We start from the raw sequence: 13,045 nt of genomic DNA, 5'->3' as shown, positions 1-13,045 counted from the left end.
GACCCCAGCGTCCACTGATGCTGTTCGATTTTATGCAATACACGCGCCCGACGCGTTATTTTACCGAATTGCTTGATTTACATCGGAAAATGGATTGTGCGATTGTAAAACGCACTTTAGGTTGAAAATCGCGACCACCCAACGAACTAATGCATTGGAATCGAAACGTTATTCGGGTGCAATTTTGACAGAAACATAACCCTTAATAATAAAGATAATTTATTAGTCGGCCAACAAATTCAATATATTATTTATGAGTGCATATTTGCATAAATTACGTGTAATGAGTATGTGCCATCGTTAAATGTAATTTAGTCATATATTGGAAAGATATTTTTTACTTTTCCGTTAAATATGTTTGATTGGATAATTATAAATTCTATCTGCCATAAAACTAATTAATTGAATTCTAAAGCAAACTTTATGGTAATGTATTTCTATTTGGCTTTATCCTGTTTCATCCAATATTGAGTGTACCTATATTTGCCCCTCTGTTTTTCATTTGTTTATTGTGTTTAAAATAATATACATATATCTAAATATATTTATTTCATGATTGTTCAGGGCCGGCATGTCTTAAATCATGTATAGTCGGTTCGCTAAACTCAGACACAACTGGCTAGAGATTTTAGTAAGTAATTTTGCCAATTTTTTAAAATTGGCAAAAAAATAATTACTAAAGAGTTAATAATTACTATTAAACTATTATCTAGTAATTTTGCCAATTTTTTCAAAATGGGCAAAAAATAAAAAATCACCTACTAAAATCACTAGCCAGTTATGTCTGAGTTTAGCGAACCGACTATAATATGTTTTTTTAAACTCATAATATTTTGTGATATCAACGTCATGGGATATCTTAGTGCCATCTATCATCATAATTTTTAACATTGCACTTGGGACTCATCGTAAATTGCTTTTCTGAGTGCACACATTAGAATTATTTTATTTAGATATTATAAAGTTGATTAATAGCAAGCTGAAAATTTGTTAATAGCGTAACGGTGTCTCGTCGGACACACTTTGATGTATGGGAACACTGGAACAGGGAAGTTTTATTCGTGGAACAGGTTAAAAATCTGAAACGTCAGACTACGAAAACGTCCCATGTATTTTGTCGGACAGAACTTCCAATTCATTTGTTACCCTTTCATTGCACTCTCATGCAAATATCAGACTGGTATTTATCACCAACTGGGCATTTTAATAAGTGCGACACGTAGAATATGTCAAATGACAGGAATTATGACAGGTGATTAAACGATCATGAAACTGGCTGTATGGCAAACTGCCGAAGCCATTGGATAACAAAGGAGAACAAATCAATTGGAAGTTCTGTGCGACAAAATACATGGTACGTTTTCGTAGTCTGACGTTCCAAATTTTTAACCTGTTCCACAATTAAAACTTCACCTGTTCCAGTGTTTCCGTACATCAAAGTTTGTCCGATTAGACACCGTTACGCTATTAACAAATTTTCAGCTTGCTATTAACCTACTTTTTTTTGGTACGCATGATCCAGGTCTATGTGTAGTGCCAACGTTTGGCCTGAAAACTAAAATATTTCCATTAGATGTAACATTTAAGCAAAAAACGCCGAGACAGGCCAATTTTTAAATTTAGTTCTGCTTTTATTTTGGATAACTGTCACTATGATGACTTCACCATGATGTCGTTATGACGTCATCCATTTGTGTTTTAAATGGGAATCTAAAAGTATATGTTTTCTGTCAAAATTTAATAGACAATGGAAGTTTAAAAACTTAAATTACATTTTAAAATTTAAAAACCTAACAAAAATTAGTAGTTTTTGATATACAAGGTGGTAAAAATTCAAAAATTAGTTGGACAGTTTCAACAAACTATATTTAATTCTTAAGAGCAGAAGCTAAGCATTGGTTATTTAAATGAAAAACAGTACAAATAATGATATGGCCTCATTTCTTGGCAATAAGCCAAGCTTATTGCTAAGCTTGGCTTATTGCAATTATCATAAAAAATAAAAGAATAATATGCTAGTAACAAGAAATCAAAGACCAATAATTAGGCAGAACATAACTACTAATGGCCACAACTTCAAAGTAGTCAAAGCTGCAAAAAGATAAGCTAAATTAGAACTGTATATGTCAATTATTCGCCCAGTTGTTACATATGGAAGTGAAACATGGACTATATATTAGCGGGATATAAATAAGGTGCTGGTATTTAAAAGAAAGGTTCTCATAATGAGATTTGGCACCCCGAGGAGTGAGTTGACAAGAGAGTGGAGAAGGCGCCGCAATGCTGAATTGGTGACTCTGTATGGAACTGAAAACATCGTCAGACATATAAAAGCTAAAAGGCTAAGATTGGTAGGTTATGTAGTAAGATCAGAGAAAGAAAGAGTGTTAAAGACAGTGATTTTTGAGACGAGACAGTAGATGATCAGTATGGCGTCCTAGAAAAAATGGAAGAATAATGTTGAAGCCGATTTATCTAGGAATTGGGGTACACCAATGGGAAATGAAATCGCAAGGTCCCTAGAAGGTGGAGGGCTAAAATGGATGTGTAAACTCGCCCCGAGTTGTAAAACCAGTCAAGAATTATTGCAGACGTAACGTCAGGAAGCAATAATTCCAGTGTTCGGCCTATAAACCCCGAGTATAAGCATCACAAAACACAGACCGTGAAAGCATATACTATTTAACTAACATTAACTGCAGTAAGACTCAGCTTCCCCTTCAGGTTTCCTAAAAGGAAAAATTGAAAATTACTAGATCAGAAAAGGAAAATATTGATGAACTAGATAAAAACAACTTATAGGATGATAAATAACTTTATGATAAAAGGCCGATAAAATTGCGGAACATTTCATGATCTATTCTCAAAAAAATCCAGACATTTAACTGCCAATCGTGGAGACAAATAAATATTAATTATTTATATTAAATTGTATAATTACATATAGGTACAAGTATATTTTTTAAATTCTGGTAATGATTCAGAGAAGTTGCTATTTATAGGATTTATGACATTCTTTCTTGCAGAATTTTAACCTTCGGTGTATTTATATAAACATTTATGGTAAAGTTGTATTTCCAGTAAAATATTTCATTATATTTTTTTATAGACCTAATCATATTAGTCAGGGATCCCAGGCCTATTTTCACCATTTACTACTAACAAGCTAATTTTTCGTGAGTACCTTCATTTTGACGAGACGCCCAACTTTCTTCCTTAGAACAATTTCTGTATGTGGTAGATAACAAATATAGCAGGGATAGTCCAGTCGGATAAGACGAATAACAGGCCAAACCTTGCATGCCGAGCTGCCCCAAATTTTATTTTTCTAATCTTTAGGGAGAGTCAATCATCATCATCATTCTCTTTGCCTTATCTTGAGTCCAAAGTCCAGTTCTATCTTGGGTCATACCAATGTCAATCTCGTTTACCAACATGCCCTGCCTTATCGTCTCCCCATAGGTCTTCTTTGGTCTTCCTCTCCTACTCCTTCCAGGAATCTGCACTTCAGCTATTCTTCGTATTGGGTGATTAACGTCTCGACGTTGAACATGACCAAACCATCTTAACCTATGCTCTCTCATTTTGGCATCAATTCGTGCCACCCCTAATATACTCATTTCTATTTTTTTCCTTCTTTGTCACTCCACTCATCCATCTAAGCATTCTTTTTTCCGCCACATGCATTCGTTGTTCCTCTTTCTTCTTTACTGCCCAACATTCAGTTCCGTACATCATAGCCGGTCTTATGGCTGTTTTATAGAATTTTCACTTCAGCTTCATTGGAACTTTTCTGTCGCACAACACACCACTCGCTTCTTTCCACTTCATCCATCCAGCCCTAATTCTACTGCATGCATCTCCATATATTTCTCCATTACTCTGTAATACCGATCCCAGGTACTTAAAACTATTGCTTTTTACAATCAGTTTACCATCCAAAGATACCATTTTATTTGTAGTAACTCCATATTTAAATGAACATTCCAAATACTCTGTTTTTGTCCTCCTAAGTTTTAAACCTTTTTCCTCCAGAGCTTGCCTCCACTGTTCCAGTTTTTGTTCTAAGTCTCTTTCACTATTTCCTACTAACACGATATCATCAGCATACATTAAGAACCATGGAATGTTACCCTGTAGTTTCGGTGTTATCTAGTCCAAAACTAATGAGAATAAATACGGACTAAGCACAGAGCCTTGGTGCAATCCTACTTTCACATGAAATTTATCAGTCTCTCCCACACCTGTCCTAACACTAGTCTTTATTTCCTCATACATATCCCTCACAATCTTTATATACTCCCCAGGGACTCCTTTCTTATTGAGTGCCCACCACAGAATCTCTCGAGGAACTCTATTATATGCTTTCTCAAGATCAATGAATACCATATGAGCGTTTGTTTCTCTACTCCTGTATTTTTCCATCAGCTGCCTTATAATGAAAATTGCATCTGTTGTTGATCTGCCCTGCATAAAGCCAAATTGATTCTCGGATATTTCGGTCTCTTCACGTATCCGTCTATCAATTACTCTTTCTCATATTTTCATGGTGTGGCTAAGTAGTTTTATAGCCCTGTAGTTTGTACATTGTTGTATATCTCCCTTGTTTTTGTAAACAGGTACCAGTATACTGCTTCTCCATTAGTCTGGCATTTGTCCAACTTCCATAATTCTATTAAAAAGACCTGCTAGCAACCTTGTTCCTGTCTCTCTCAATGCTCTTCCTTTCTTTATTTTTGAAGCGCTTGAGACACTTCCTCGTTTGTTATTTTGGTGACCATTGCTGCTACTGTCTCCGTTGACTCTACAGGCTGTCTGTCAAATTCTTCATTTAATAAGCTGTCAAAGTACTTTCTCCATCTCTTTTTGACATGCCTTTCGTGAACTAGTATTTTATTATTTTCATCTCGGATACATCTAATCTGATTAAAAATTTTTGCTTTCTTTGCCCTTTGTTTGGCTATTTTATATATCTTCGTTTCGCTTTCCCTGGTATCAAATTGATCGTATAGGTTTAAATACGCTTCTGCTTTGGCTTTTGCTACTGCTACTTTCGCTTCCATTTTCGCCACTATATAGTTTTGAGGGTCAATAGTACTGTAAATTTAAAATCTCGACTGAATTCCACCGTTGCGTTAGCCATCATTTTGATTTTAAACGGGAACCGTTTATACTCAATATCTCCGCCATTTTCGACTTATCGACAAAAAGTATGAGAACTAAAATTGTTGAAAATGTGATTTTCTATCATTTCTACAATTACAATTTTTTTCGTGCGGTCGATATTTTCAGAGTTATGGGGGATGTAATCACTGTCATTATTTTCCCCCATAACTCGGAAAATATCGACCGCACGAAAAAAATTGTAATAAAATAAATTATAGAAAATCATATTTTCAATAATTTTAGTTCTCATACTTTTGGTCGAGAAGCTGAAAATGGCGGAGATATTGAGCAAGAACAGTTCCCCTTTAAAATCAAAATAACGGCTAACGCAACGGCGGAATTCAGTCGAGATTTTAAATTAATACTACTATTGACCTTTACTAAAGATTAGAAAAATAAAATTTTGGGCAGCTCGGCATGCAAGGTTAGGCTTGTTATTCGTCTAACCCGACTGGACTATCCCTGCTATCTTTGTTATCTACCACATACGGAAACTATTGTTATAAGGAAAAAAGTTGGGCGTCTTGTCAAAATGAAGCTACTCACGAAAAATTAGCTTCTTACTAGTAAATGGTGAAAATAGGCCTGGGATTTCTGACTTTATATATTTAACTAATTTATTTATTTGCAACATATTGCTTTATTTCTTACGAGTATTTTCTTTTACTTTTCTGTTACTTTCAGTTCATCTGTGAATAAAATCGGCAAACTGGCGAAAATACACTTATTTATACATGCATATCTCATTTGGCTCAATACCACAATATTCAGCGGACCAGTCCCACCAGTCATCGAATGTGAATGCAGTACATTGCGATTACTGACCTTGTCCCAATTATGGATAATTTTAAGATACTCGAAGGTGATTCTGAAAAATATTGTGGTCATAACAAATGCCACCTGCAATGCCTTTGTTTATTTATGTCTTAAAATATATGAGAATACAATACCTTGCTCATTAAATTTTTTTAAATTATAATTTAGATTTATATTTTAAAAGAAGTGAATAATTATTGAACAAAATGGTAAAACACTTCGATCACTACACAAACAACGAATATTATAGTAAAATGAATATCTCCGACAAATGTAAGACTGCGGTAAAAAAAGGAAAGAAACGCACGTGTCCCAAGGTAAATTGCTTTTAATAAGATTATTACGTTTTTAATAACACTTTTCTTTCTTGAATTATTTTATTCTTGTTCTTTTATGTCGGATTTTTTAAATGCAAATAAATAAAATATATGTAAATAAAGATGTAAATATCTTTCCTATATCGTCATGTCCTTTATTTGATCCAGCAATCGTTCTGCAGATTTTCTGAAGACTCTGGATCTTTTGCCCTCTACGCTGTCTTCGACTAACATCCTCATCCGTTCCATGCCTTCCCTTGTTTTAGTTATATGTATATCCAAAATATCTTAGTATATTTTGGTTAACTGTACTGTTAAGTTCTCCTTACATTGAATTATTTGTGCCATCTGCGGTCAATGGTATGTGCAACATTCTTCGGTAGACGGTAGGCCCACATTTCAAATGCCATTATACACTTCGAATTGCCTTTTTTTGTGCTTAGTATTTTTATAATTTTTTTACAAATTCTTATATATTACGACCTAGGTCTCTTATTTCCTTTTTATATTACCTTTTAATAATATTATTCGTTTTTATTAACAAATGGCACGTAACATTAACATATAAAAATCAAAAGGTTAAAATTATTATATACTAACCAATAGTTACGCAAATAATCCATTTTTATTTTATTGTCGGCTATAAAGTTCACAATATAGACATATTCCCACAATCTTTTTTCACCAAGGATTAAAAACTCTGGAATAAAAAAGTTGCGACGCAGCTTTACGAAACTTATTTTATTAGTCTGGAATCCTTTTAATCCTTTCGTTCTTTGACTCTCTTTTTGTTTCACTTTTTTATTGTCCGATTATTAACGGGGTCAAAACATTTTGTTGTTTGTTTGAAAGAATTTTAGGTTTTTAAATGAATTGTTAAATTGATAATCTCTTTGATAATAATATACAATGTGATATCAATATTTTTGATAACACAAAATATTGGGTAATTAATTAATTGGGAAACAATAGGTCTGCAAAATATAATATCGGTGTTTAATGTGAGTTTGACTCTAATGTTTTCTAAATTCTATAGAAATGATGTTTTAAGGCTCTATATTTCTTCTTAGACACATTTTTCCTCTTGTTGTTCTGAAGCTATTTCCTATTGGAATTTTTGTAATTAACTACTCTAAATGGGATTAAACCATAATTTAACTAAAAAATGATTTTATTAACGTGCCGACGTCCAAATCGGACGTCGTTGTCAAAAAACAAAATATTAATAAATTAAACAAAAATGTTGTTGCTTAGTAAAAAATCCTTCTAATAATTTAATTTAATCTGACTCATTTATGTCGGCAATTCAGACATATATTATACATTTTAAAGTGTAAGACTTTAAAATATTATTGCAAATATTTATGAGTTGCGTCCTGGGACGACTTTACTGAAAAATCGTTCGTTCGATTACATGAAATTAACATTAACTCAAAAATATCCATCACAAAAAATCATAGCATGTGATCTGTCTTTAAAAAGACAACCACATGCAACGGTGACAGTAAAATTCTCGCGTTAATTTGATTTGTACATCGAAACGTTAATAAAATCATTTGTAGTTAAATTGTGGCTTATTTCCCATTTAGAATAGTTCATTTTTTCCCCTCTTTAATACTATTGATTCCTTTTCCCTTAATGTCCGAAAATTTTTATGATGTTTTGTGAGATGTGCAGTTTTGTTCTTTGGTGCGTTTATCCATAATTTATTAACGAAACCAGATCTCGTCGTCTCTTGTCTTATAAATTGTAAAAGTCAGAGATTAAGGATGTTACCAGAAAGCGATTCCAATAAGAAAAGTTTTATGATAATTTTTGTGTTTGGGACTTTTTTCTTTTCTATAAGAGATGTCGCTACAGCTTCTTAAAAGTGGATTTTAAACTTTTTTTGAAATTTCATCTAAATAGACAGTTTGGTTTCGTTTTGCTTCAGAGGTGTGCACGCAGCTCCACCGAGGACGTCGTAAGACAGAAACAACTGTCTGGAGATTGTGTACCGCCTCTTAATCGAAAGGGGACATAAACTGTCTTTCACTTTCACTGAAACCAGATCTATTTTTGTCTTCCTAATCTTTTTCTCATTTTTTAACCTTCCCTCAGCGTATAACAAAAGTATCCAAGACTGGGATTCCTACATGTATAAGCTAACGCTATAGATTAAAAAAAATCGGAAAGCCAAAAGGAATTCAGGAGAGGTTTATGAGGAGATTATAGATATTCCAGCCTGATCCTGGAAAGTCCTGGCAGAGTAACAGATAACCGACGTAATAAATGAAGACATAAAAATCGTCAAAGCTTTAGTAGGTCTGCTAAAAAGGACTGTAAGCTAAATAGGCAGTTGCAACTGATGGGATTGACAGATTATGACCTATGCTCTATGCAGATTCTGTCACCTAGATGAAGAAACAGTAGAGCACATTCTATGTTAGTGTAACAGCCGGGCAAATGTAAAGTTCTTTTTATTATTCGAAAAAAAAAAACCACCGGCAAAGAGCTACATGGAATTTTCAGTCTCAAAGTTATTCGACATTTAAAAAGAGTTAGGCTAGAGAATGTAATCTAGGACTAGTGGACCGTAATAGATCTGAAAAGGTCGCTGTGGAATAGGCCAAAAGCTACCTCAATTAATCTATCTAATACAAACTGTTTTAAAATTGTAAAAAACACAAAAACATAATGACTAGTTTACTACTCACCCGTGTGAAGTCTTGTGTGTTGTTGAACGTGACTCAGCTGCTTGAACCGCCTGTCACAATAGGAACATTTATAGGGCTTTTCGCCAGTGTGGACTCGGATGTGCTGTACAAGTTGATGGTTGCTACTGAAGGACTTGAGACACTGCTGACATTGATGAGGTTTTACTTCCGATCGTCCGGCGAGGTCCCTAGCATGCATCTGCATAGCAGATTTGTGCATGAAGATCTGAAAGAGAATACCGAGAAGATTAGTGATTGTGGAATATTGAGAGTTGTGAGTAAGATCGATGTAGTGTAGTGAATGTGTAGTGCTGGACAAAACAGAAAATTAAAATTAAAAAAATTTTTTAATATTTTTTTGGCGATTATTTATTTAGACGAGATATATAATCTTGAGAAATTATTTAACAAATCCTTATAGTTAATTTATTTGATATAATTTTCTACAGGTGATTCCTATAAACATTCTATGTAAATAATATTTACTTATTATTCTATTACATTCATAAAGTTTTACAATATTACCGTATTGCTCTACTTCACACAGAATCGTATTTAGATTAGTCTTATTAAATATAAAGCATTTGCCAATTGGCAGTTTAATCGAATAAAATGCATATATAATATATTTTACAAAATACTTATAAAATGTAGATAATATTGATTAGAGAGTTATGTAAAATCAAGATTATTATAAATCTATTGATTTATCTATTTATTTGTTTATATAAATATTTGTTTATTATCAATTGATTGATTCAAAGGTGTTACCAAATTATAATTAAACAAAAAAATTTGTTAATGGCTTATACAGAGCAAAATAGAATATATTTTTGGAAACAGAAAAATATAGACGACGAAGAAAACTAGTCTAAGTTTTATATATGAGAGTGATGAAAAATGTTACAAATGAGTAGGTGAGATATGGAATACGAATATTAGTTAAAGAAGAGGTACTCGACTAAATAATAGTGTATAACTAGGTAAACAGCATAGAGACAAATTATCCAAAGATTAGAATTCAGATTAATCAATGGGAGACAAGTATGTAATACGCAAAATTGGAGTAGTAGCAGAAGCCATGATAGTACTAGCAAAAGAATAAACCTCCTAAATAAAGAATAGAAAACTTAAATCTGCAACGTACAGGGAAAATACTGGGAAGTAAAAAAAAGTACAATTTAGTTATTATGAACATAATACAAAGAAAATTATAATAAGTATAAAAAGCGTAATAAACGATATTTGAGAATTATGATACAACAATGATACTGCCATATAATATGTCATTTGACAGGATTTCGTGGTCTAAGTTATTAAAGGACAGAGTTTGATAGAACAGGTTCTATGATCAAGTGGCAGAGAGAGAGCAAGTATATCACACCTTATTTAGAACAACCATATTATAAACATTATTTTAATTTGAACGTAGAAAAAATTCTTATTGACAACCTATATTCATTGGAATGGTTCGAAATCAATACACCTAAAACAAATCGATAAATAAGTAAAAACAAAGTTACTAAGATAAATAAATATACAAAAACAAATTAATTGACCCCTTTCCCATTGATCTCTAAATAAAATTTTTAACGTTTTCTCCCATAATGTTGACCTGGTGACCGACTTAAAAATATTTCTAAAGAAAATAGCAGTCAATAACCAAAAAGTTTTTTCTTTCGCATATTTGCGTATCCATGTGAATATTTTTATTTTTGATTAATTATATAAATAATTACGCTTTTTCGGAAAACTAAACAATTACAAAAACTTTCGAGTTATGGCATTAAAACCTTGCAATTATATTCGTAAAACCTAAAACGAAACCGTCATTAATAACAAAACTGAAAATTAAAGTAGCAGAAAACTGTTCGGAGACATTTAAAATGTCGCGCGTGATATATATCTGTAGTGGTTTTAGATATTGCTTTTTTCATTTAGTACGAAACAGAAGTATAATGTCTTTTTTATCTCTTGGGACGGGGAAAGAAAAAGGGTTGAAGTATAAATCATATTTTTAATTCGCTCGGACTTGTTCATTAAGGTGACGATTTATCAGCGAAGAAAGTTTGCAGGATAAAAATGTTTTGGCAGTGTGAAAAAATGCAATTCATACGTGAAAGACATTAAAATTTTGTTTTTCAAAAAACTAAAGTAATGAATAACGAACAGAAGTTTTAAGAATACCGTCATTTATTTTCTTATACTTATTGCTCATATTCTTAAATTATAAAGGAAGGTTAGGTTTTGTAAGTTTTTTAAATTTGTATAAATAATTTATACTCAGGTTTGTTGAGTTAGTAGAAAGACACTGTTACTTATTAGTAGTAGAGACTAATATTATTAGCTTTTAGTAGTAATAATGTGAACGTTATATTACACAGTAGTAGAGGCAGGCATCGTCAATAAAGAGAAATCTTTCATGATATAATCTCAGGTGAAGATTAGGTTTACACAGAGTAAGCTGTTAAGTAACATAACATAGAGGTTAGGTTAAATGATTTCCGATTGTTGCAAACATTTCGAACTTAGATAACTGTTTCTATAAGTAACCTTAATATTAAAAAAATTTTGCAGCGGAAGGTGATTACTAGTACTTAGTTATCATGCTATACTTTAATATCTCTTCATATTATGAATATATATCTCATATACAACTCGTCTCTATTTACCACTATATCCTTTTAGTCCTTTCCATATTAGACTGGCAATGTGGTTAATATAGTTACAGTATATTTATGTGGTCTTCAACGTCTAATCTCTTTGTTCCATCCAATGTTCTGCCCATTTATATTTTATTTATTGTCTAGTTTTTTTTTCACTTTTATCTGCTTGTCATAAGTAGATATAATTATTGGAACGATTCTATATGACTTCTTAAAGAAAATCATAAAACGAGAGCAGTAATAACAATATTAATAAAGAAAGTAAAATGCAGGAGGAGAGATTATCAAAAACGGTACTTGGACATTTATTGATGCATGGTATAGATTTAGAGAGACAGTAAATATAATAGAAAGGCACTGAAACTGTAAATATCTAAGAGAACAAAGCCTAAAAAATAGAAGTAAATAAGAGAATAATGTAAAGAAATAATTCGACTATACAATACTATCAGAAATAAAAACATATGTAATTTGACAACTATTATGATTCGTAGAAAGATTAGAAGAATGAAGGCTCCTAAAACATTCTGAAATGGAACTTGAGGGATGATATTTTTTGACCCTATGGTACCCAGAATCCAGATACAATACTTTAGTAGCTTATATTCGATCCAGATATTAGAGTTTCACGATATTCGATAAAAATATCTGTACTGTATTGATATCGTATCGAAAACCAATACGATACCGATACAATATAAACCTTAGCAGTATTAATGTCGATACGATACTCATTACCTGAAATCAATACAATACTCTTGTATTGTCGATACGCTTGCCTCGATATTATTGAGAATATCGATATCGAGAAAAAAAAAATAAAACGCCACGTGAGTGCTTCATAAGGCCTATTATACAGTTAAAATATTTTAAGACTTATAAGACGCACAAGTGCGTATGCTCTCCCATAATGCTAGAGAGAAGGACGATGAACCCAATAAGTCAATCAATTTCGATATTTTGTTTTTAAAATCATCAAATAATATCGATGTTCTTGAAAAGGAAATTGAATACTAGCTGCAATCTCCAAGTCCTGGACCAGACACAAATATTTTATTATGGCGGAAATCATAAATTATACAATTTATATTTTTTAGTGTTAAATTAGCTAGAAATTAGTTTTTGTATATTAGTAGTGTTTCCCCGTTGTACCTGGGTTGGTTAGGGGTATTTTGTGGGCCCAAAATAGTATCAGTCGAGCGGCTTTTTTCTGAAGCAGCGCTGGTACTAACGAATAAAAGATGCTCTTTAACTCTTTGTTTCCTGAAAACTTTTACAATCAAAAATTGAGTTAAAAATTAAATAATCTTATTCTATTGGGTTCCTAAAAGACAAAAAAGTGAAAAATATTAATTTTTTTACGTACTTTTTTTATTGGCTATGG

At 32.2% G+C, this 13,045-nt stretch overlaps 1 protein-coding gene across 6 annotated transcripts in view; it reads right to left on the bottom strand.

Annotated features, from left to right (window-relative positions):
• The window catches only part of LOC114338464 (zinc finger protein 252-like), a 397,861-nt gene that overhangs the window by 140,100 nt on the left and 244,716 nt on the right, over positions 1-13,045 (bottom strand). For all 6 annotated transcript variants that reach the window (XM_050646922.1, XM_050646924.1, XM_050646925.1 and 3 more), the window contains one exon: positions 8,996-9,221. In XM_050646922.1, the coding sequence (XP_050502879.1) occupies positions 8,996-9,221 (226 nt within the window). The remainder of the gene's footprint in view (positions 1-8,995; positions 9,222-13,045) is intronic.

The sequence above is a fragment of the Diabrotica virgifera genome, chromosome 3, assembly GCF_917563875.1.
Source record: "Diabrotica virgifera virgifera chromosome 3, PGI_DIABVI_V3a".
Taxonomy (NCBI): domain Eukaryota; kingdom Metazoa; phylum Arthropoda; class Insecta; order Coleoptera; family Chrysomelidae; genus Diabrotica; species Diabrotica virgifera.
This window is presented reverse-complemented; position numbering and strand designations above follow the sequence as displayed.